Source organism: Crinia signifera, chromosome 1 (assembly GCF_055691185.1).
Source record: "Crinia signifera chromosome 1, ASM5569118v1, whole genome shotgun sequence".
Classification (NCBI taxonomy): Eukaryota; Metazoa; Chordata; class Amphibia; order Anura; family Myobatrachidae; genus Crinia; species Crinia signifera.
In genome coordinates this window covers 282028689-282052604 of record NC_139217.1, presented here as the reverse complement: position 1 = coordinate 282052604, position 23916 = coordinate 282028689, and the positions used below count along the sequence as shown (strand labels likewise).

Genomic DNA, 23916 nt, shown 5'->3' with positions numbered 1-23916 from the left:
TAAACAGCCAGCCAATCAGCACCAACTAGCCATGTCCCAGACTTGAAAAATGTCAGGCAGGAGCTGATTGGTTGGTTGTTTATCACTCTCCATGTTATCACTTTTGAAGTTTAGTGCATCTGGCCCAAAGCGTATCTTAGGACACCTGCTTTACAATTTGATGTTTAGTGCCCTAGTTAAAATTTACACCTGCCATTGTCCCTGGAGCAGGTCACAATATTGAGGGGACTCTGTCCTATTGCTGCTAGAGAAATGTCTCTCCGACGGGGTAAAGTACCATCCAATCAGATCCTATGTTACAAGGCTGGGTTTGAAAAACTACAGTTAGGAGCTGTAGTTGGTTAGTACTTTAATTCCATCCACTTTAACTCTCTCCAAGAAGTAGCACATCTCCAAATCACAGGATACCATAGATATTGTAAGATATCCTGTCCTGTTCCATTGCACTCACATGACCTACTATATCTTAGGGATTTATAGATTTAAAGTTTAATGTAGTTCAGCTTAATTACACTAAACACCTGCTTAAGCAAATAAAGCAGTAAACAAAGAGACCTCTTCATTTTATTCCTAAAAATGAATGATTTCAGTGATGGGCAACAGATGGCCATTCCAAACTGACTTATTCTATGCTTTTTAATACTGTAAATCAGAAGACAAGACTGAACAGGAGCAGTCAGCGTCTGTGACATGTGACCGTCTCAGCACAAAGAGGAGGAGGATGGAGTGCAGTGCGGTCTCCTCCTTCCTTTGCAAATTCTAGCTGAAAAATTACTTCAAAGTCAGTGAGGTCTCAGAGGTACTTGGGTCTGATGGGCATGTGGGAGGTATGACTGTCATGTGGGTGAGGAGTGCTGCGCATGTGGATAGGACTGATGGGCAAGTTGGTGGTAGGGACTGATGAAGGAAGGTTTGAGGTGGGTAAGATCTTATGGGTATGTGGGTGATGACTGTTGGGCATGTGATCAGGTCTGAGTGCCATGCTGGGGATATGTGAGGAGGTCTGAGTGCCATAAGAGAGATATTCAGAGTAAATGTGGAGTCAGAGTACACATTTGTGATGTTGTGACATGCAGAGGTCAGAGGACATATGAGGGTATTTTTTAGAGGGCTAAATGGCATGTAGTGGAATTGGAAGGGGCATGTGACCAAATATTAGTATGAGTGATGTGGTACATGTTCGAGGTAGTTTTTGGGCTGTTCTGACAAATCAATGGTGTTTATGAGTAGCAAAACACAGGAAAAGTTACCCACAAATATACATATAAATAATATTATATTGTAGATTATATGTGGAGTAATTTTGTTTATGTCCTATGACAGAGGACATTCATAAATGCAGTTAGTAAAATATCGGTGTGTTCATTGTCCTATTCACCTTCTTACCAAATTGTGACGACAAATTATTTACGAGCCATGCACCTTTGCACTGTTCCTGAGTTATCTCTGTTGCTTACATGAGAAGGGCATTCAGTGCAGGGGGAGAGCTCAATACTGACTGAAGAATTGCTTCACAGATTCTGGTCGTTATCAGTCAGTGTGATCCTTGTCATGTATGTATCCTGCATAGTAAGTAGTAGACACTTTGTTCATCCCAGGAAGCTTATAGCCTTTTCCTTTTCTGATTCCTTCCCAGTTAATGAGCAACCTAAAGTCTGTGGTACTGCAACAACTTCTGCGAGAGCTGCAGAGGTGAGGCAGTGCATGATCTCAGGGAGAAGATGGCTTACTGCACACAGCTTGGGCTACTGCTCTGGAAGAACTTCACCTACCGACGCAGGAATACTGTAAGTTTATACTTCTATACAGTGGTTAAGATTTTTCGCACAGTCTGATCAGCTGAAGCTGTGATTTATTTGTTCGGTGTTAGATTATGCAATGTAAATGTGTATGAATTGAGAGAAATTTTAGAGATATTTTTAAAACATGTTTTATAAAATTCTACGATCTAGAAACTTCTATCTTTGTCTTCATGTGAATGCTTGCTCCATGACACTTCAGCCCCAGGCTTCATTTTTCTCTCCACGTTTCACACTTGTAGATATTCATATTACTTAGACTGCAGGGGAGGATAGAGCTGTGATATCTAAGATGTTTCATTATTGTAGACTTCTGGGGTGGCGGAGAATACTGGTGTATGGAGGAGAGGTGCACACAAGCCACATGGCCATGCTTAATTGTGCCGGATATCCCCCAAATGTGGAGGAAATAATGGAATGGTGCCTTGTTACAAAGAATTCTAAATTGCTATATGTGTTCAATAGATTGTGTGGTAGATCTGTTGTCAGTGGAGATTGAGAATGGTTTTCTGGAAGGCAACCTGTAGCTCTGCAGCAGTTCTGGAACAGTAAGTTCCAGCATTTTTTTTGGGGGGGGGGGGGGGGGGGGGGGGGGATTACAAATCTCAGCAAACAGTGGCCATGAGTGCCAGTAAGGAATAAACTTTGGCTGACTATCTTTTGTGGATTTGGAAGAGGGTAGCAAGGCATGCTGGGATTTGTAGTTCCAGAACAGCAGGAGAGCCACAGGTAGTGGTCAATTAATTTTTTTTAATATAGTGTAAATTAGATGAAAAACATAATTATTTGATATTGACTTTCAGGAGCTTAAACACACAGGGTGAAATTTAATAGGATGATAGATTCAGAAAGTGAGAGATCTGGTAAGAAATCTCCAGGGTTTTTTTAAAGCGGCAATCATTTACACTGCAAAATCAAACTGGTTTTGCAGTGTAAATGATTGCCGCTTTAAAAAAAACCCTGGAGATTTCTTACCAGATCTCTCACTTTCTGAATCTCTCATCCTATTAAATTTCACCCTGTGTGTTTAGCTCCTGAAAGACAATATCAAATAATTAAGATTTTATCCCCTTAAACACTGCATCACATTAGTTTCCATCAACCTTTAGTAAACATACTCTGTAGTGTAGGTTTTTGGCTTGCCGTATATGTGCCGCTGTGACCGGAATAACGGCTGCTGTCGGAATACAAAGAATGATAAGATACAAATGCTAATGTCAGCCTTCCTCTCGTGCACTTGTGATATGGAGAGTACAAGTGCTGAGGCTGGCATTTAGTGTTTGGGAAGACAGCCATGTTCACCGACAGCCCGCTGAATCAGGCCCAAAGTTCAAATTTTTGTATTTCTTGTTTTTACAAAACATGTTTAGTAACCCCTTACCATATAGAGGTCATTCGTGCAGATTCTCTGTATTATATAACATATAGTGCAGTAATAATACCATACACTTTAGGCCTTCTTTAGATGTGACAATCAGGATGCATACAGTGCATGTAGCTGGATTGTTACTGCATGGACGCACAGCACAGATTTGGATGCAGGAGCTGTGGATTTCCGTGGGTGTTCCTGGGTTTTTACATGAGGGTGGCTATGCAGACATGTGTAGCGGGCATGTCAGTGAAGAGGCTGCATCGAAAGACAACACAGTAGCTCATGCAGGAGTATATGTTCAGGTGGAGAGACTGCAGCTACCATATGGCTGGAGCAAGTTTAGATTTTGCGACCGATGGTGCATCCAAAGAAGTACTGAGATGGAAGTGTACCATTTCTAATTGCTGCAGTCGGGCATCTAAGTTTAGAAGAAATGGTTTGCATCATCAAACAAAAGTTTCTGTAGCTGTACCTGAATCTGAATCCGGCCATAACATTTTATGGTGATTTACCATTATAGAACTGACTATGATTAAAACTAGTGGGTAAAGAAAGTCATAACACGTACTCTTTACAGATGTGCCATATATTTGAAAGAAAAATAAAGGTGCCCACACACGGTGCGATGTGCTCTGTGTGTTTTAAACTACATCGCATTGTATCTAGTTCAAAACACATGCAATATGCTACAACAGCGTGCGTTTTTAACTAGATGCGATGTGATCTAGTTTAAAAAGTATGTGTTGCCCATAATTTATGTATTTGGCGATGCGATGTGCACGGGAGCGCACAACTCATCAGAAGCCCAAAACACACCGTGTGTGGGCACCTTAAGACTGATTAGCCTACACCAGTGTTTCCCAACTGCAGTTCTCAAGGATCACTAAGGGCAATATGTGATAACTTGAGAGTTGCAGGTCATTCGGGAATTTCTGTGAGTCGGTAAGTATTTTTTAAAACGGCAATCATTTACAAGGCAAAACCAGGTCTGTTATGCCATGTAAAGGATTGCCACTATAAAAATATGGTTCAGGCTGTATCTCGCAGGCTATCTCTTATTGCCCAAACAGTCCAGGATTTTGTGATATTCATGCATGAGCACAGGTGGGTAAATCAAATTAACAAAATAACTAAGTTACTCATTAAGTCCCCTGTACTCAAATATGGATATGCCTAAAACCTGGACTGTTAGCATGACTGGAGGACCTTGGTTGGTAACCCCTGTACTACTCAAATACTTACATTTGGTATTTGTATATTAAGTGCTGAGTGAACATTTCAATGGGTAAAGTTCTTGCTTTAAATGCTTTAGTAATCATCATTGACCATATAACATGAATAGAGAACCAGAGGTCAGCACTGGAAAAGTAAGCAGTTAAAAGTAAGCAGCACCTTATGACTACATTAAGGAAAGCTAGTACAAAAGATGGTCCTTATAAAAACATTGAAAAATATGATTCAACACAGTAAAATAGGCAAAATGTGTTCATTTTTTCTAAATTATACTACACATCATTTAGTTCAGACAATCAATGCATTCATTAGGCACATTTGCACCTATTTTGAGGCTTACATAATATAAAAAGTTCGTGTCACACCAGATAGCCCACAATTAGCTATAGCAATACAGTTAGGTAATATTATATCCATAACTTTAGTTCCTGTATAACCTTTGTCATGTTACTAATCAGAATCAGAATCATCTTTATTGGCCAGGTATACTTGCGTATGCTTGGAATTTTTTGTGGTAACAGTGCAGCATCAATCAGGGAACACAAAGGGGGTGGGAAGAGAGGCATAAACATACATCACATCCATTTCACATGTATCTAGAAAAGTTCGAGTTAGTATTTGGTATGTTCAATACGGTTTAGTTGGTGGACAGCTATTGGGAAGAAGCCTTTTGTAGTTCTTGTCGTCTTTGCTGGGATGTAATGTTCATAGGAACGCCCATTGACATAACCTATTCCAGAAAGGACAAAATGCTCTGCTTCTAGATTTCTCTCTTCATTTATGATTGCCATCCCCTGTGTTGAAACTTTTCTTATCAATTAAATAGCTCAACGTGGGGGGAACCCAAACATATGTTAAAAGGGTAGTACAGGCAGAGAGCGTTTTGTTCCTCCTGGAATGGCTCATATTGGGAAGTACGCATTGAGGGTACATGACCAAGTTATAAATAATGTAAACATCATTTAAAAATACTCATTAAAAAATCAGTGCTAATAGAATCTGAATCTAAATTGAAATAAGTAAGAATAAATAAATTGTTATTCCATAATATGTGGCCAATATTGTGAAAAGCAATGAGAGATACCGTTATCCCAATATTAAAGAATTTTGTGTCTGATATTATTACACATTGTTAATGGATGTCAGGGCTAAATTTTCCTTAGCCATGATAATAAATATAGCAGCAGACTGAAGTCAGACACAAATAATCTATATCAGGAGACATTGTACCAGACACTAGCTAATTTAAAATCATAGAGAAATAACACGTAGAGACATGCAGAGATATTTAATGGAAGTATCAATTTTTGTGGAATAATAGGCCTAAAGGTCACATATCTTGAGCAGAAATCACTGTTTAACGTGTTTACTAGGTTAGATTCACTCTTTAGCATAGTGTAGCTGAAGGTAACTACATGAAAAGAATCATTGCATATATCTGAGCTCTACCGCTATCATTACCATTGGCCAAATTCATACACTTGAAGTGGAAACATATTTATTTGCAGAACCATTAGACGCCATTTGGTCGACATAGTCAAAGGGTTAACAGGTAAATGGCAGACACACTTAAGGTCAACAGGTTTCAAAGGTAGACACCACAATGGTAACCACAAGGTATTTATTTTTTCTCTACATATTTTTCAACTTTTCCTTAATCATCCATGTGGTCCTGGGGCGGATTGGGACTTGAATCCAGCCCGGGAAACTGGGGGGGGGGAGGAGGTGTTGGCGGCGACTATGGTGAATGTTATATGTGTGGGGGGGGTGGGGTGGGGGTGGTAGCGCCGATGGTGAATGTAATGCGGTGGGGGGGGGGGTTGGCTATGGTGTATCTAATGCAGGGGGTGTATGTAATGAGCTTCATTACATACCTGTTGCTTTCTGCTCGGTGGCTCCAGATGCCGGGTGGAGGGGGGCGGAGTTTCATCAGCCGGGCGAAGGGGGAACGGGAGACCCAGCAGCAGCAACAGTAGGGAGAAAAACAGAAAGGCCCATGGGAGGTCCTGTGTGCTGTCGCGCATGCGCAGCTGCCCTCCCGCGGCCATTATGGATTTGGGAAAAGTGCTGCGGCCGCTGCCCTCTATTGCGCGGTCCACGGCCCAGCCAGCCCAGGGGGAGCGCAGCCGTCCCGGTTTTAGTCAGTTTTGGGCCAGCCCACCAGGAAATGGCCCCAGACGTGGACTGAGTTTGGGAATTGTGTACTGTTGCACAGCAGTAGCAGAGTGATCTTGGAAGCTAAACAAGCTGCAAGTATGTACGTTAGCACTAATTGTGCTCACATGTGATGAAACATAGAATATGACACCCAAAAGACTTCGAAAAATGTTTTTGTGTCGACCATTTCCATCTTTTGACCCTGTCAATCTTTTGTACCTGTCAACCATTTACATGTCGACCATATCTACCTATGTCTACCTAATCACTGTCTAGTAATTACTGCAGATCATCCTCATCCACACACTGTCTATCTAAAGAGTACATTGTAAAGGCCCATACACACTTGAAGATTTTCATTTCAAAAGACTTTGCCAAAATCTTTGATAGATATATCTTTCACCAAAGTAGTGCGTACACACTGAGCTATTGTCCCCAAAGAGCAAGAGATTTTCAGAAGGGCGAAAGACTTTGCTGAAAATCTTTCATTATAAATGGGCTGGGTTTGAATTCAAAGGGTTCCGACGTGGCAGCCCTCACCGCATCACCCGCCAGCCTCCCCCCGTGGAGCCATGCAGTGCCGGCCGCATCACCCGCAGCCCCTTCCCTCCCTCAGAGCGATACACCGTGGAGCAACGCGGCACCCGCATCACACCCCCTTCCCCAGTGGAGCGAGTAGTGCCCCGGAGCGCCCCCCCCCCCCCCGCCTGGGGCGCTACCTGGCCATATAATATAATACATATATATATATATTATAATATATATATTATATATTATAATATATATTATATATTATAATATATATATATATTATATATAATAATATATATTATAATATATATATTATATATATTATAATATATATATTATATATAATATATATTTTATATATAATAATATATATAATAATATATATTATATATAATAATATATATTATATATAATAATATATATATATATATATATAAAAAAAAAAAAATATATATATATATATATATAATATTTGCTGCCTTTAAATTAATACATTGGTGGCAGTGGGCAGAAATATATAAACATTGGTGGTCAGTGTGTTTAGCTGGGCAGACAGCACTTCTGTGCTGTCTGCTCCGTGTTGTGCAGGGCGGGGGGCGGGGCCAGCCGGGTGTTTAACCTGGCCGGGGAGCAGCAGCAGCGCCAGCCGGGGCGGCCAGAGGGAGAGCGCAGGGTGCCGTGAGTATGACAGGCGAGGGGGCGAGGGGGCGGGGGGGCAGCGGGGCGGTCCGCCGGGCTGAAAGTGGTTAATCTTTCAGTCCGGCAGGCGTACACACATGGCGATGATGGATGAAAAACCATCCATCATCGCCTCATCTGCTGGTAAAACCAGCAGATGAACCACTTTCCTAGCGATGATGCGGGAGCGCGCATCATCGCTAGTGGGCAATCTCTGGGCCATACACACTAGGCGAGTTTGAGCCGAAAATCGCTCAAAACGGTTGTTTTGAGCGATTTTCAGCTGAAAATCGTCAAGTGTGTATGGGCCTTAATTCTATTTAGCAAGAGGTGAAGAGTCATTACCCCAGAAAGGCTCTATCACCACTTTTCTCTGACACAGATTTAACACCAGAGAGATCTAAGATCTTCGGCTTCTTCCTACTTTCAGTATTTTCCTGCCATGCGCTAGACTTCTAATGGGAGGGCAACTGTTGACCACTAGGTAATGCTGTCTTAAAATGGCATTACCTATGCCAGAGAGAAAGAGAAGAATTGCGGCATAAAGAATAAATGGTACATTTTAGGATATAGGCTAGCATCACCTTATCCTGATGGCTTTGCCTTTAGCTGTCATTGAGGATAAGTGACGCCTCCCCAGTTTTGCTGGAGCCTGCCAGTTTCCATAACGATGCTGTGCATGCTCATTTTTAAAGTAGGCCTTTGACAGCAGTGTTAGACTTTTGGCAAATGAGAGCAGAATACTGCAGGGGGGGGGGGGGGGGGTTGATACCACTGCATCTCATCAGATAGGTAAGTGTTTATGAATACCATCCGAGTTTGGCAATAAAAAAATGTAGGCTTCCTCTGTAATTAATAATTAGCTCCCTAGGAATAATAATCTTTGCCATGAAGACAAAGTACACAAATATATATTTCCTGTGTAACTGGTGTAGGCAGGGACTATACGAGAGCATGTTCCTGAAATGTATTAGAAGCGATTGGGCCAGATGTACTAAGCTTGAAAAGTGATACACTACCAGCCAATTAGTTGTAACTGTCATGCTACAGGCTGTGTTTGAAAAATGAAAGTTAGGAGCTGATTGGTGGTTTATTAATCTCCATTTTATCTCTTATCAAGGCTTGGTACATCTCGCCCATTGTGAGTTAGCAAGCACTCATACCCTCCAACATGGTCCATTCCATTAGGTACAAATGTTTCTGGACTTCCCTGCCAGCGGCAGTTGCAGTGGTAGGGCTACAGCACAGTCCAATATTCAAAAAGGGGGGTGACTCCAAATGCCACTCCAAACATCACTGTCCTGGACTCACTGACAGTTGATGTGACCCCCCTCTTTGAATTTTGGACTGTGCTGGAGTCCAACCTCTGTAACTGCCCCCGACAGGGAAGTCCAGGAACAGAGCATTTTGTACCTAATGGAATGGGTCATGTTGGAGGGTATGAAGCACTTCACTTCTGTTCCTCTACATCTCTACTGGGCATCCACTGTCTGTTGACAATGCACATGTGGCAGCCATTAATGGCGAATGTCTCCTGGTAATATTTACAGATTGTAGACAGTAGGCTATGGTGGCCTAATACAATCTTCATAGTGTTAGCTGCCAGGGCCAAACTGATGAGTGTGTTGCTTTTGAGAGCATAGAAAAATATGGGGGCTGCAGCTTCTATCAGAAATGGAGGGACCTCAGCAGATCTAGAAATACTGTATCTGCAGTAGTCCATCCTTCATATATTAGGTTGATACTTATGGGTACATTTCAGAGTTCTATTGAAGATGGGATGTTGCCCATCATCTTCTGGAAGGTGATAAATAAGAAGTACAATCTGAATTTTCCCCTTAATATTAGTTGTCACCCCCTGAAAATGGGTGTTTTCAAGGAATATGCCACAATATTGAATTTAGATAAGCAGGCCCCTAAGAAGCCATGAACATTACATTATTCCATTCTATTTTGTACACTGTTTTATGCCTGTGTTACCTGAGATGGGCATGCATGCTTTAATATTGCACAATCATCCATATACCACAACATGCAAGGACAAAATAATCGACTTGATCTCTCCGGTTTTATTGCCTAACTATACCCCCATCCCTAAACATCCCTACTGTATCCTAACCCTTATTCTGCTCCCACATCTTATCCCTACCCTACCCAGTGCCTAACCCCGCCCCCTGCAGTCCAACTGTTACCCTCCCTTCCTGTGGCTTAATCCAAACACATCCCCTTGAATGCATATACAATGGAGAGAAAGAAAGCATCAGCTGTTTCAGCCCCCAACTGTCATGTTACAGACTGCATAACAATTACAGTTAGGAGCTGCCTGCTGTGTACTTTCTCTCTCTCCGTGTTTTGATTCATATGCCCCATAATAATTGACTACTCTATATAGAATAATTATAATATGTCGGCTTTGTGATACAGATTGGTTGTTATATATATGGTATATTAAATGAACCTAGATGCCCACCTGGCCCCTTACTGCACTGTAGAGTGCTCAGCATTTGGTCATCGAAACAAACTGTGGTTTATGAGATACCCCATATACGACATACTTGATGGGCCCAACTCAGTTTCTAGGAGACCTCAGTTGAGTAAAAGAAAAGCAAAAGAAAAGGTCTGAAATGAAATTGGCAGGAGACCGGCATATGCAGAATGCTTTTATTTTTCCTGAAAAGGTCCCCTAGAGAGATCAGACTAGCTCAGTTAACCTTCACACAGGGGACGGGATGCAGTTCTTGGAATTGAATTAAAGTGGGGCCCTCGGTGCAGAATGATTTATGCAATCCCATCAGAATACTGTTACCATTAGATTTAACTTGTTTATGCCCAGTTTACATTATGCAATTCTCCAAATGCATTCTTTTCAATAATAAAATGAGATAAAACAAAATAAATAAATATGTATGTATTTTGTTTACAGCTGCAGCTGCTGGTTGAAGTAGCTTGGCCTCTTTTCATCTTCTTCATTTTGATCTCTGTACGACTCTCCTATCCACCTTATGAACAACATGAGTGTAAGTATGGTACAAAGTAAACTCTTTAGAACTGTCTTGCTATGAAAAAAGTCACACTATCCATTCATCCATCTCATATCATATATGTCTATCAATCTATCTATCGACCGATCTATCGATCTATCTATCTTTAAAAAGTGATAAAGTGGAGAGTGATAAACAACCAGCCAATCGGCTCCTACTTGTAATTTTTCAAACCCAGCCTGTAACATGGCAGGTAGGAGCTGATTGCCTGGTTGTTTACCACTCTCCATTTTATCACTTTTTGAAGCTTGATACCTCTGGCCCTATGTACTAGGCCTTGGAGACTGATACAATGGAAAGAGATCTAGGGGTCAATTCTATTCTCTGCGCGTACCACTATTTTCTGACTTGTGCCCAGCGGCGATGCTGTTTATGCTGCGATAGGGCTTGAAACAGCATTGATGCCTTAGTTTTGTCAGATTCTGTTTGCACCCCAGCAGAAATCCAATAGTCTGCAGTAGCAGCGTGCTGATTAGCATAGCATCGGGAGCTCTATACCGGCACTATTCACAGTGCAAAGATTACAACTGACTCCAAAGTATCAACCAGTAAGCTGCTACTGCCATGTTAGAGTCTGTGGGATGAAAGCAGGGACAAAACAAAACAGTGTTATCTGGTTCTTCTTTTCTCTGCACTCTGTGACATACTGGAAAATATAACTCGCTGCCAGACATGTCACAGCAAGGTTTAAGGTTTGGAATCACTGTGACCAATGTGCGCTGCAGGCTTTTCTAGAAAAAGAATTTGTGCAATTTTGACTCTTTCCATGCAGCATTCTAAGGGAATATGTCAAGTTCCTTAAGAAGTTCACTTTTTTCTTTAATATCCTGTAGCTGGTTTTTTGACGTGGACGGTGAATGTTCTTTTAGCTTTCTGAACTGTACAGATTGCTGTTTCCTGTTGACTCTGGAACACAACTGAGATTTCACAACAGTAAAAACCTTGAAAGACTACCAAATAAAATTCCCGCTTTCCCTCTCTGTAACATTATGACCCATCCTGAAAAGCTATTTTCTGACAAAGCCACCTGCAATGATTTAAGGTCAAGGCTTACTTTGAATGTCATTTTATACCCCCCTACTGCTGTTCTATTCTTCACAAGATTATGCACATGTGGACCATCGTGTGCACTTACTCAATTATGCAATTTAACTGACTTAAGAAAAGATGTAGTTGATTTTGGTGTAAATAAAAGTACTTTAAAAAACACAATATTTATATATACTTACAAAAAAAAAAAGTAAACTATTATTATAATGTTCCATTATAGTCAAAACCTTGCAAGGATCGGTTCAATGATTTACCGTAACTGTAATTCCACATGTATAGATTCAAATTATTGTAAAATCCATACAGCATGGCACTACATCGTCATGAATGAACTATGTGTCCTTCATTGTCTTGTGGGCTGATCTCTTTATTTCAGTATGAGGCTTTATCAGCTTCCAGTCACTCTGACCCGTGTTATCAGCAGGTATCGGCTGTTTGTAGAAAAAAAAAATATCGATCAAGGTTCACCATTAGAAAGGGTTATGTTAACAGACCATGCAATAAAGTGAAATTCTTGCCAGTTATCTGTTGACTGCTTGCTTTTAAAAATGATTTAAATGATTGGGAATATCTCATGGCTGCTTCTATTTTTATAAGCACTATCAAGGCAAAATCTACCGCATGACAGATGATCATCTTCTGCCTGACAGGGTATTGGTTAACTGATCCTATAGATGTCATTTTAGTCAATATGAGTATTATAAAAACAGTCAAACTCAGCACTTCTAAACTACTAATTGGTAAAGATTTATAAACACATACTAGCTTGATCAACTATCCTGAGTTATTTGACCAAGTGGATTGTAAGCTTATAATTTTATCATATGAAAGTTAAACATTGGAATCAGGAAGATATGCTAATTGAATGCAGTCTTACCTCCCACCGCCCCATGTATACAGGGCATAACGCTGCTCCTCACCTCTATGGACACACACACGCACCACTCCTACTCACCTCAACATGTGGTGACTATTCTTCTTGGGCTCCATCCTTATACAACAGTGCTGTATAATGGAAAACTAATACATTATGTGTCATTAAAATAATGTTTCATTTATAGACACTTTATCAATTCACCAGGCTTAATAAATCTGCCCCATAGTTTCTAAATGTCCATGTAGGAGATCACTTCACATCTGGGGTCAGTGCAGAGATGTGCCACATGTGACTTTGGTAGTCTTTAAGTGATATTGGGGTCCATTTACCATAGGTTCGCATATGCAATCCAATCTGGGTGGGATCCACTGCCCAGGATCGCATTGCAATATGCGATTCTATGGGTGGGATGTATGTCCCTGCAATATCCTTCGCTGGGTGCAAGGTGTCTGCGCATGTACGGTTAGCGCTGCCCACCAGCTGGCCCATAAGCTACGAACAACTACCACCATCTCAGAATGGCGGTAGCCCTGGGACCCAAATTGAATCTGCCAGATATAGATTGCAGTGGGGTCCCTCTGTGATACATGTTGGGGGTATTTAATATTTTGCAGTAACCTCCGTGTTCAAATATTCAATAGTAAATGGGCCCCATGGTCACCGTTACTAGGACAATATGGGTCCCACTAGTAGGATCCATCCTTTCTTGGTGCACTTCATCATACCATGCTGTATTGTAAAATTTCCTGTACACCTGACATCTCTGTAATAAACACAAATGCTGCAAGCTATTAATAAAATGTATTATAGAAGTGATTGAGCAGCTTCACAAGATCCTACTGGCTTTTTGAGTTGGCTAGCGGACTCTTGAGTTTGATTAGTCTTGCCCAACCATGCAGTTGGACAGTTGGGGCTTTTTACCTGGAAATATACTTTGAAAAGCACAGCTTACATACTTGTTTTGCAAGTGTTCTTACCCTTGTCATTACTCTCCTTTGTAAGTTGGGCCTCCAAAAAGGCCCATTTGCATTGCAGGGGTCAGTAGGATGTAGAGGTGGTCCTTCCTGTGCATCATGTCTTTGCTTTATTTTGACCATAAAATGAAATGTAAATCCCCAATCATTTTTAAATGCTTAATTGTTACAAACATTCTTGGGGCATCTGGAACATATTAATGTCTGTGTGCTAACTTTGCCGGTTGCATAATGCATTATTTGTTTTTGAATACTGCTTCCTACAAGACACATACACAAAGCACATATAATACAGGAGAGAGTTCACGTCTTGTAACATTTGCTAATGTGAGGAATGTTTTCAGTAGGGTGATTTTTTTATGCAAACATTTTCCCGTTTCAAAGGCCTGCAGCAGACTACATGTTAATGAGGCCCCGGCTGTTCCAGCTGTGTCACCATTAGGCGATCTGACAAGTTGTTTCACGGTACAGCTAGTCTCCAGAGGGGTTATTTATTTCTCTAAGTAGGGCATTTTATGCACAACATTATCTTATTATTGTTTAGCTTATTCTATGTTGTCCTTCCAACAGGTCATTTCCCGAACAAGGCAATGCCATCTGCTGGGACATTGCCGTGGGTGCAGGGGATTATCTGCAATGCCAATAACCCATGTTTCCGATATCCGACACCAGGCGAGTCCCCAGGAGTTGTGGGCAATTTCAATAGATCTATGTAAGTGGATCTGCATTCCTATTGGTTTACTTACCTTACTTTTAAACAACTCCCACATAACATTAATATACTGTATGCATAAACTAACTGTATAAAGAATTATGATGTCATCGCATCTATTCACTGAATTCTGGTGTCATCATTTCAGTTCACATTAGTAAATAGTGTCTGTTATATGGAGTACTGCACTGCTTGCTGGAAATTATATGAATATTAGGTTTCAATTCACATTTTGCAACCTGCATACAAAGCAATTGGCATACAGCCTGTATACAAATAATTTACAATAGGAAGTGCATTATCCCTTATAATATTAATATTGTTAATCCTTGTGCTGACATAGATTTGTGCTGTGTTAACACTCTGGAGATAGCACAGGGAATTTGAGAAAGCACTCTGGCACATACATCAAGGACAAGCAACCAGGCTGCTAATAGTGTTCAACATTTCGTAATGGGTGGGCAAATGCAAAGCCCACTAGGCAGTTACCTAATCAATTACTAATGACTTTATGCTTTGCTTGGAAAACTGATGAAATAGCACCTTATATTGGATGGGTGATTGTACCATAATAATTCATTAATACAGTGTTTCAGAAAGAAAGTAATAATCACTGAACCATCAGCATGTTATGCGGGGTACACACCAGGACGAGCCGCTCACGATGCACATCGTGAGCGGGTCGTCAGTGTCTCGTCCGACCCGCTCACGATGACGCGGGGGGGCACGACCCGCTCACGATGTGCACCGTGAGCCGGTCCGATCCGATGGCGACCCGCACCCGGCTGTATGGTCGTCATTGAGATCCTACCTGCAGCAGCAGGTAGGATCTCAATAACGACCTACCGACCCGCGGGGACGCGCATCGGATCGGTATCGGGCCACACCAGGTCAGAAAAGGGCCCAATCAGCACACAATCTACATCCAATTGATCGGAATTGGATCTAGATTGTGGGGATCGGGCCCTAGTCGTCCTGGTGTGTACCCAGCATTAGGCTGAACATCCATTGTATGTTGGAGTCTATTCTGAGTTACTGAAGATAAAGTAACTTCTATTTTGAAGTTGTTCATTACAGCTAGCGCGGACATAAAAACAATGTCAAATAGCAACATTTATTATATAATCACATTTACCCTAAATGTTTTCATGGTTATTTTAGAGTGTCTCGCCTGTTCTCTGATGCAAGGAAATTGCTGCTATACAGTCACAAAGACACCAGTGGGAAGGACCTGCACAAATTTCTGGGGAGTTTGCATAGATTCCGGGGCACAGGTAAGAAATGAATTGTAAACAAAAAATATATATTTGTAATGTACATAGTGCCTGCTATAGGTGTTTTAGTGACATGACTGGACAGTTGTCAGCCTAGATTTATAGAATGCTATGGCTCATAAATCCAGCTGTATGTGGACAAACAACAGACTATGGGCCCCATACATCAGCAATCACAATTAATGGATTTCCAGATCCAGGGATTTTTTGGCCAGATAAATGGATTTTACAATCTATTTGACTTGCCCACACATTGCAGATTTATTTCAGTGATCGGCAGATTTTTCCATCTAAATTGCATCTTCATATCTGGAAATTGCCCAATCGATTGTCATTTCAGCTGTTCATAATGTAAATAGGTGAAGAAGACGAATTGGGAATGCCCACACATATAAAAAAGATCTGCAGATAATACCAGATTATTAAGCATGTTTAAAAACCTGATTAAGCAATCGATTGGCGATTTTGATTGGGATTGCCAAAAGGGGGAGCCCACACATCTAAAATGAATTGTGGCAATCATCTCCATATCTGAAAATTGTCACAATTAATTGCTGATGTATGGGGCCCATTAGTTTTCCTTAAAATTGTATAAGTGCTCTGGGCTGAAAAGTGGATTAAACAGAGGTGGGCCAGAGTCGAAATGCGGAGATCTCACTGATTGGACCCCAGTGGTTTTACTAGTTGTAAATAGGGAGATTTTACTGCAAACTAGCAAGAAGCCTGGAGCTGGTTAAGATAGGTGTTTCTAATTTTAATCCTATGTTACATGTGTCTATTTTAAACTGGTTACACACTATGCTTTTTTTATGGACAAATTGTTAATGACATTGAATCATGTGCTCATTGTATAGTGTGTATAGTGTGTACCCAGCTTTAGCTACTGAGTACTTAAATTAAAATTAAATGTAATTCTAGGTAGTTCTGCACATATTACTGTACTTGAGTGTTAGTTTGTATCTCTATTGTTATGTAAAGAAGGACTGTAACAATGTATATTAAAACAGTCCTGATTTACTGGTGATAAAATAATAGCATACAGGTCATTCATCAAGAAAATTAGTACATGAAAATCCAGAAGAATAAAAGTAGGGGAAAAAAAGGTGAGATTTCCCTCCAATTTCCTGCTGCTAACACAATGGTTACCTCATTGATAGGTGAGCGCTTGTAACAACCTATCCCCCCCCCCCCCACCCCCATTTTGACTAAGTATATTTTTATCTTCTGTATCCCATTCATTGTTTTATGATTCTACAACTGTATTCTGTAATGTGCTGCATTTTCCTTATTCATAGTTGTACAATTTATGATTCTTGTCTTTATATTATCCTGTATGGCGTAATTACAGTATGTAACGCTTTGGGTCTGATTTGTATTGGTATACAATCTGATACTGGTCAGAGATCAAATGCTCATCTTCCTCTTGTATCAAATTTTGCCCAGCAATATGATATATGTATAATTATATGACAAATGTTTCACAGCCCTTCATATGGCCCACGTTTTTAGCTTGTGGTCAGCCCTGCTTACTGTGTGCCTCTTATCAGTCATTGATAAACAGTTTACTGTAATGTGCAGTATGCTATCTGTACTGGGCAAAGGGCTATTGCTTCAGTGATAAAGGTTATACTGTAGATTCAAACTACAGTGTCATTCAGTCCTGTGCTTAATAGATTACTTCTATTTCTTATTGTGTTTTATTACAGTTTGAGCGGATAAACAATACACATTTTGTGTAAAGCATTCTGAAATATATTTCTTTTTAGTGTCTGTTACATAAGAGCTTGTGCATTATTACAGTCAGGTTTTACCATATTCCACATAGGGGGAATTGAATCCATTCCCCTGTTTAAATCAGGGCGCTAGCTGCCACACCTTACAGTAGCAAAATCGTGCACAGAATTGTTTGTTTCCCAGAGGGTAGCAGTTTAGTGCAAATTGGCCATTTGGCGACTGAAATGCATAAAATAATTAAATAATGTATACATCCTCAGTTGGCCCATTTTAGCACGTCAGTCATTATTTTCTGAAAGATAAAAACTGAGCAGGGTTTGAGTGACAGGTGCATGATCTGCACTGTTTGCATTGGTGCATTGATGCACAAGGATCAGTGATGTCACAGCAGATTATCTTCCTGTAATAGCCTCTATAAATACAACTTCCTTTTATAATAGCTACACCAAAAGTCATAAAAATATCACAGAATGTATTGTGCTTAATGATTCGAATAACATTTTATTTTAGGACTCAACAGCCTTTGAAGCTTTCTAAATGGCATTCTTCATGTTGGGCAGTACGGACAGTGTAATGGTTAGCATTACTGCCTCAAAGCGCTGAGGTTGTGGATTCGATTCCCACCGTGGCCCTAACTGTGCGGAGTTTGTATATTCTCCCCTTTTCTTGCATGGGTTTCCTCCGGGTGCTCTGTTTTCCCCCCACAATCCAAAAATATACTGGTAGATTAATTGTCTCCCAATAAATAACAGGTAATAAATAAATAATGATAATGTTGACACTAGATAAAGTGAGCCTGGGGTGGATAGTATGATGTTTATTTTAAACTTAAAGGACCAAGCAAGTTTTTTTTTAATTTCAAAATATTCACAGATTAGTGCGAAGGGCTTGTCGTGTATTTTCAGTATTTGTTCAACTTCAAACAAATTAAACAAATAAAGTGACTTAGTAAAATCTTCTCAGGGAAGATGTAGTTTTGGGAACTGCCTGCTTGCCTTGAGTTTCTATAGTGATAAGTAACTTTATGTATGGCTTACTAAATATTATTTCTTTAATGAATCGTACAGTGGTCTCACCGATTACATGTTTATTTCTGTACAACTTTTCAGTACACAATATACATGGCCTCAGTGCCACTGAAAACCAACCAATAGTGAATATGTACCGCGCTCAAGTGCAGATGCCATTAGTGGACAAAGGATGTGCACCAAATGCAGACATCTGTAGCTTTTGTGATAACTGCCCTTACACAAATAATAATGATCATACAGTATGCTGCACTTTTTCCAGCATGTGATTTCAAATGTTTTCATCTATGGCCAAAACTTGCTGACTGCAAAGTCCGTCACCTGACATTATGTGTAGAAAGAGATGAGTTTCTGTTCTGCTTTAGGTAGCGTGTTGTGAAATCGTGTTTAGACAGAGCTGAGGGAAAATGACTGAAACAAGCAAAACTGCTAAATCAAAATCAGAAATTATGCTTTTCACTTATTCATTATTATCATGTTCGTTATTTGCCAGTTTAACATCTTTATTATTTTTTTTTTTACTTGATCCTGGTTGGATAAGAATGTAAATTATATTAAAGGAATTACTTTACTTCTTTCCATTGCTTAGTATTGATGTTTTACGCCAAACACCAACAATGGAATCACTTTACTTATTTATATAGCTGAATAAGGAATTTGCATCTCTTTTAAATTAACCATGTACATGTAAAACGGTTGCAGTGTAAAATAATGCATTTCCGGCAGAAAAATGTGCATTTGAAGTATATGATACTAAAAATGTTACAATAGTCCATATTACCTTGGTTACATAAGGTTTGGTCATTCCGTATACAGTCTCCTGTTTTTTTTGTGTCATTTCAGTTTTCAGATATGGCATAGAGCAAAAATGTACATATTCTCACTTTTTTACCTATGGTGACCAATTCTCTAATTAGACACTTTTTGCAAAGTTCAATTATAATAATGATATTTATAATAATAATGATATTTATATAGGACTTTTCTCCCAATAGGACTCAAAGTGCTTTATAATTGGAATTAAGTGCTTGATTCTGGCTATGTTTCTCAGATAAAATAATGAGGATTTGATTGTGGCTGACACTTGATGTTTAAGTGTCAGGCCACTATCCAGGACAAAACCCATGTTCCACACATGATCAGTGTTTTAGTGCTGTGCCCCCCAGCGTAAGACATGTCAGTTGGCTATGCTGCCACCTTGTCCTGCGATTTATCATCAGGACTGTTTTATCTGGGTTCAGTCTCAGCTAACTGGCATTCATCCACTCCTGGAGCTCAGCTAGGCAGCCATTAGGTTGCTATTGTGTTATCAGTGCCTGGAGCAAAGGACAGGTACAGTTGTGTATCATCTGAATAGCAGTGGTAGACCAGGCCATGACATCAGATTATGTCACCCAGTGGAAGCATGTATACTGCAAAAAGCATGGGAGATAGTATAGAACTGTGTGGGACACCACAAGACAACGGCACTGGTGGCGATGAGTATACCCAATTATATCCAATTGATCATTACAGATAATTCTGATAAATAGGATTTCCCTTTATAATAGCAGATCTAGAAAAAGGAGGATCAGCACAAGATAAAAATGTGACACACAGATCAAAACTGTGTGCTATGACATATTTCATGAGGCCAAGTAATGGTGACTACTAGTAATAATGCTAACCAGTGTGCATCATTAATTAGAAAGGATTCATATATTAATTTATGCTCTATAAATGGCATTTTCTTTTGTGATACAAGATACAGATTAATTCCTGTGCTTAGCTTAGCAATTCTCAAACTTTTTTGAATCATGCCACCATAGAGTATCAGTATTTCTTTCACGGCACACCTAGGTCTAATGTTTCTTAGCATTAGTGCCTCACAGCACTGAGGTCATGGGTCATGGGTTTGATTCCCACCATGGCCCTAACCGTGCTTGCGTGGGTTTCTTCCAGGTACTCCTGTTTCCCACAATCCAAAAATATACACAAAATGATGGGAGGAGTCTAAAAAAACAGACCATTCATATTTTTAAGATTTCTTGAATCACTGACTGAGATTAGAAAAGTCATCAGCCTGATGTCCTGCAAATATGAGTGTGTAGCACATGTAGCAGAAGCAACTGTGCTCAGCGTAATAATTAATATATACAATTCCTCCAAACAATATAAAAATGTATTTAAAAAGAATTCATAAAAGATACATAGAAACATAGAAGTGCACTTTTCATTCACAATTCATAAATTTTAGACATGACAGGACAAACAACATGTAACATATAAAGGCTTGTGAATGAAGTGCACTTCTATGTATCTTTTATGAATTATTTTTTTAATACATTTTTATATTGTTTGGAGGAATTGTATATATAAATTATTACGCTGAGCACAGTTGCGCCTCTTGACAGTGCATGTAAACCCCCATACACACTGGGCGACTTTGAGCTGAAAGTCGCTTAAAACAGCAGGTTTGAGCGGCTTTCAGCTCAAAGCCGCCCAGTGGGTACGGCCCAGCGATGTGCGCTGCTGCGCGCTCCCGCAACATCACCGGGAAAGCCGCTCATCTGCTGGTAATACCAGCAGATGGGCGGCTTTCAGGACGGCTTTGCATAGTGCTCCGCAATGCCATCTTCCCCCCCTCCGTTGGCGCCGGGCCGGGGGAAAGCCGCTCAGTGTGTATGTGTGTATCAGTATGAATGCGATCAATGCTGTCCATACACACTGGGCATAGTCGCCCAGTGTGTATGGACCTTAAGCTTCTGCTACATGTGCTACACACACATATTTGGTTCAGATTGAGGTGCACAACCTCTAAACAAGGGGCAGCAACAGTGTTCAGTTTTTTTGAGAGATATATCTATATGGTTTTATTTCATATTTGTATAAACCTTATAGGATAAAATAGAGTACATCCTCTAGATACCAGCCACAAAAAACTAGTTCTTGATGTCCAGCAACATAGAGGCCTGACCCACTTTGGGGTCATGAGCCACAGTTTGAGAACCGCTGTGGTAGAGTATATAGATTGTAAGCTCTGCTGGGGCAGGGACTGATGTGAATGTTCAAATATTCCCATTAAATTGCTGTGGTATATGTGTGCACTGTATAAATAACTGTTAATAAATACATTAAATAAATAACACCAACCCATTGCATCCATGCATGTGTCCCAAGGCATCACAAACGTTCATAAAATCTGTCTTTTTGCACTGAACTAAAAATAAAAAAGCAGTGAAAAAGAGAGTAGCATCAAAGTAAGCAGTGGTTTATACTTACATGACACAAATAGACCACACATTTGGCCTTTTTGTGAATTTGTGGTTTATCTCTACTTTCTGCTTAACATTTAGGTGCTTACTCTGTGGCACTGAGTTTGGTTTACCTCCCAACTACAGCTTCAAAGCATTGATATTCTCCACCCTAACTACAAGTCTGTGTGTAAACTGGAGTCAACAGCAAAACTATAATTTAAAGTTATTTTATATTGTTACTGTTTATTTTAGAGACACATACAGCATATCTCTGGTAATCACATTTATTATATTACATGTTACCAGATTTAAGGTGGAGTTGCATTTACTTTTGCCATCTGGCATTTTTTTTTCTTAAACAAAAATGTATGTATGTCTTAATTACCATAAATCCACTTTTTTAAAGACCTATCTGTAGATCAGTGTACTGAGAAAAACAGCCAACTTTGAATTGGAAAACTGAATTAGTTTGTCAGTTTATTATATGTATTAATAACACTGTAAGGTTCTGTTTTAAAGCAGACAAGTGCTGCAAACATTTTCTCTATGGAAATTGGAAATAAAAATAATAATAATAAAAAAATAATAATAATAAAAAAAACAGGATTTGAAGAAACTCTGACTGCTTCCTATTGTTTGAGTTATTTACTTAAATTGGAATGCAATTTTCAGATTTATAGAATATTCTGATGACTAACTAGTAACTATGTATTATAAATTATTTACACACTGTACACCAGTGGTTCTCAAACTTGGGGGGTTATTTTTGTTCACTCTTTCTGACAAATTCCTTCTCAGATGGACAAAATCGTGTGCACTGCAGGTGGGGCAGATGTAACATGTGCAGAGAGAATTAGATTTGGGTGGGGTTTTACTTCAAAGTGAGATCTATACTGCAGTGTAAAAAATAAAGCAGTTAGTATTTATCCTGCAGAGAAACAAAATAACTAACCCAAATCTAATTCTATCTTCACCTTTTACATCTGCCCCCCTGCAGTGCACATGGTTTTGTCCATCTAAGAAGGAATTTGTCAGAAAGAGTGAACCAAAATAACCCCCTAGGTCCTCAGGACCCAAAACAGTTCACATTTTCCAGATCACTCTGCATTACTCACTGACACATTTGGCAAGAGGTGGAGCTAATTATTTCACTTTTGGGGCCAGATGCATTAAGCTTCAAAAGTGATACAATGGAGAGTGATAAACAGCCAGCCAATCAGCTCCTACCTGCCATGTCACAGACTGTGTTTGAAAATGTCAGGCAGGAGCTGATTGTTTGGTTGTTTATCAGTTTCCATTTTATCACTTTTGAAGCTTAGTGCATCTGGTCGTCGGTGAGGAGAACTGCAAATCATGCACTGTGTGGGGTCCTGAGGACCGACTTTGAGAACCTATGCTGTACACAAACTACTTTAATCATATACATAAATGAAATTGGTGCAGTATAGTTTGTCGATATTTTTCATGTCAACATCGTAATGTTGAAATTTTTCATTGTTTTTCCATCTATTTTCCATCTATTAGTAAGTAGATTTGCTTGACAATTGTCTTGGTTGAAGTACTAACCAAGAAACCAGTACACAAATGTTTTGTCTTATCTTGGAGAACAGTTAACCTTATGTAACCTACTATTGTTTTCATTGTTTTTGATTTGTAAGGTGTCACAGTGCTCCGCAGTACTGAACAGTTGGGAAAACAGGACATAAATAAAACAATGCCATACAAAGTAGACAAAATAAATGCAGATATGATTTAATGGGCTGTACTCATAAGAGTGCTTACATTATAATTGGAGGAGTGACAGCCAAGGGATGAGTGTAGATTGGGACATTCCTATGGGAGCATTATTTTTATTAGCAAAAATTAGTTAAGGTCTAGCAAATAAATGGGATTCAGAAAGTATTTAAACATTTTACCATAGGGCATTTCTCCTGTTTAGTAGTATCTTCTAGTGCCAGAAGCAAATAGCTGTGTTTGTACAGCTGTGTGATTGATGGATCTTTTCACACATAAAAATTGCAAGAAACATCACAAAGTTTTTATCCCATGAATTCAAGGCTGCTGTATATTCACTATATAAATACTAAAATAGCAAAACTTAGTACTATATTTAAGGTGCCCACACACTGTTCGATTTGCGGGTGCGATGAGATGCGCGCTCCCGCGCACAGCCCATTGCACAGTTCAAAAACTATGTGCTGCACATACTTTTTGAACTAG

At 39.8% G+C, this 23916-nt stretch overlaps 1 protein-coding gene across 2 annotated transcripts in view; it reads left to right on the top strand.

Annotated features, from left to right (window-relative positions):
* The window catches only part of ABCA1 (ATP binding cassette subfamily A member 1), a 103705-nt gene that overhangs the window by 18769 nt on the left and 61020 nt on the right, over window positions 1-23916 (top strand). For both annotated transcript variants that reach the window (XM_083184856.1, XM_083184865.1), the window contains exons 2-5: window positions 1637-1787; window positions 10694-10787; window positions 14283-14424; window positions 15586-15698. In XM_083184856.1, the coding sequence (XP_083040982.1) occupies window positions 1722-1787; window positions 10694-10787; window positions 14283-14424; window positions 15586-15698 (415 nt within the window). In that variant the 5' untranslated portion in view covers window positions 1637-1721. The remainder of the gene's footprint in view (window positions 1-1636; window positions 1788-10693; window positions 10788-14282; window positions 14425-15585; window positions 15699-23916) is intronic.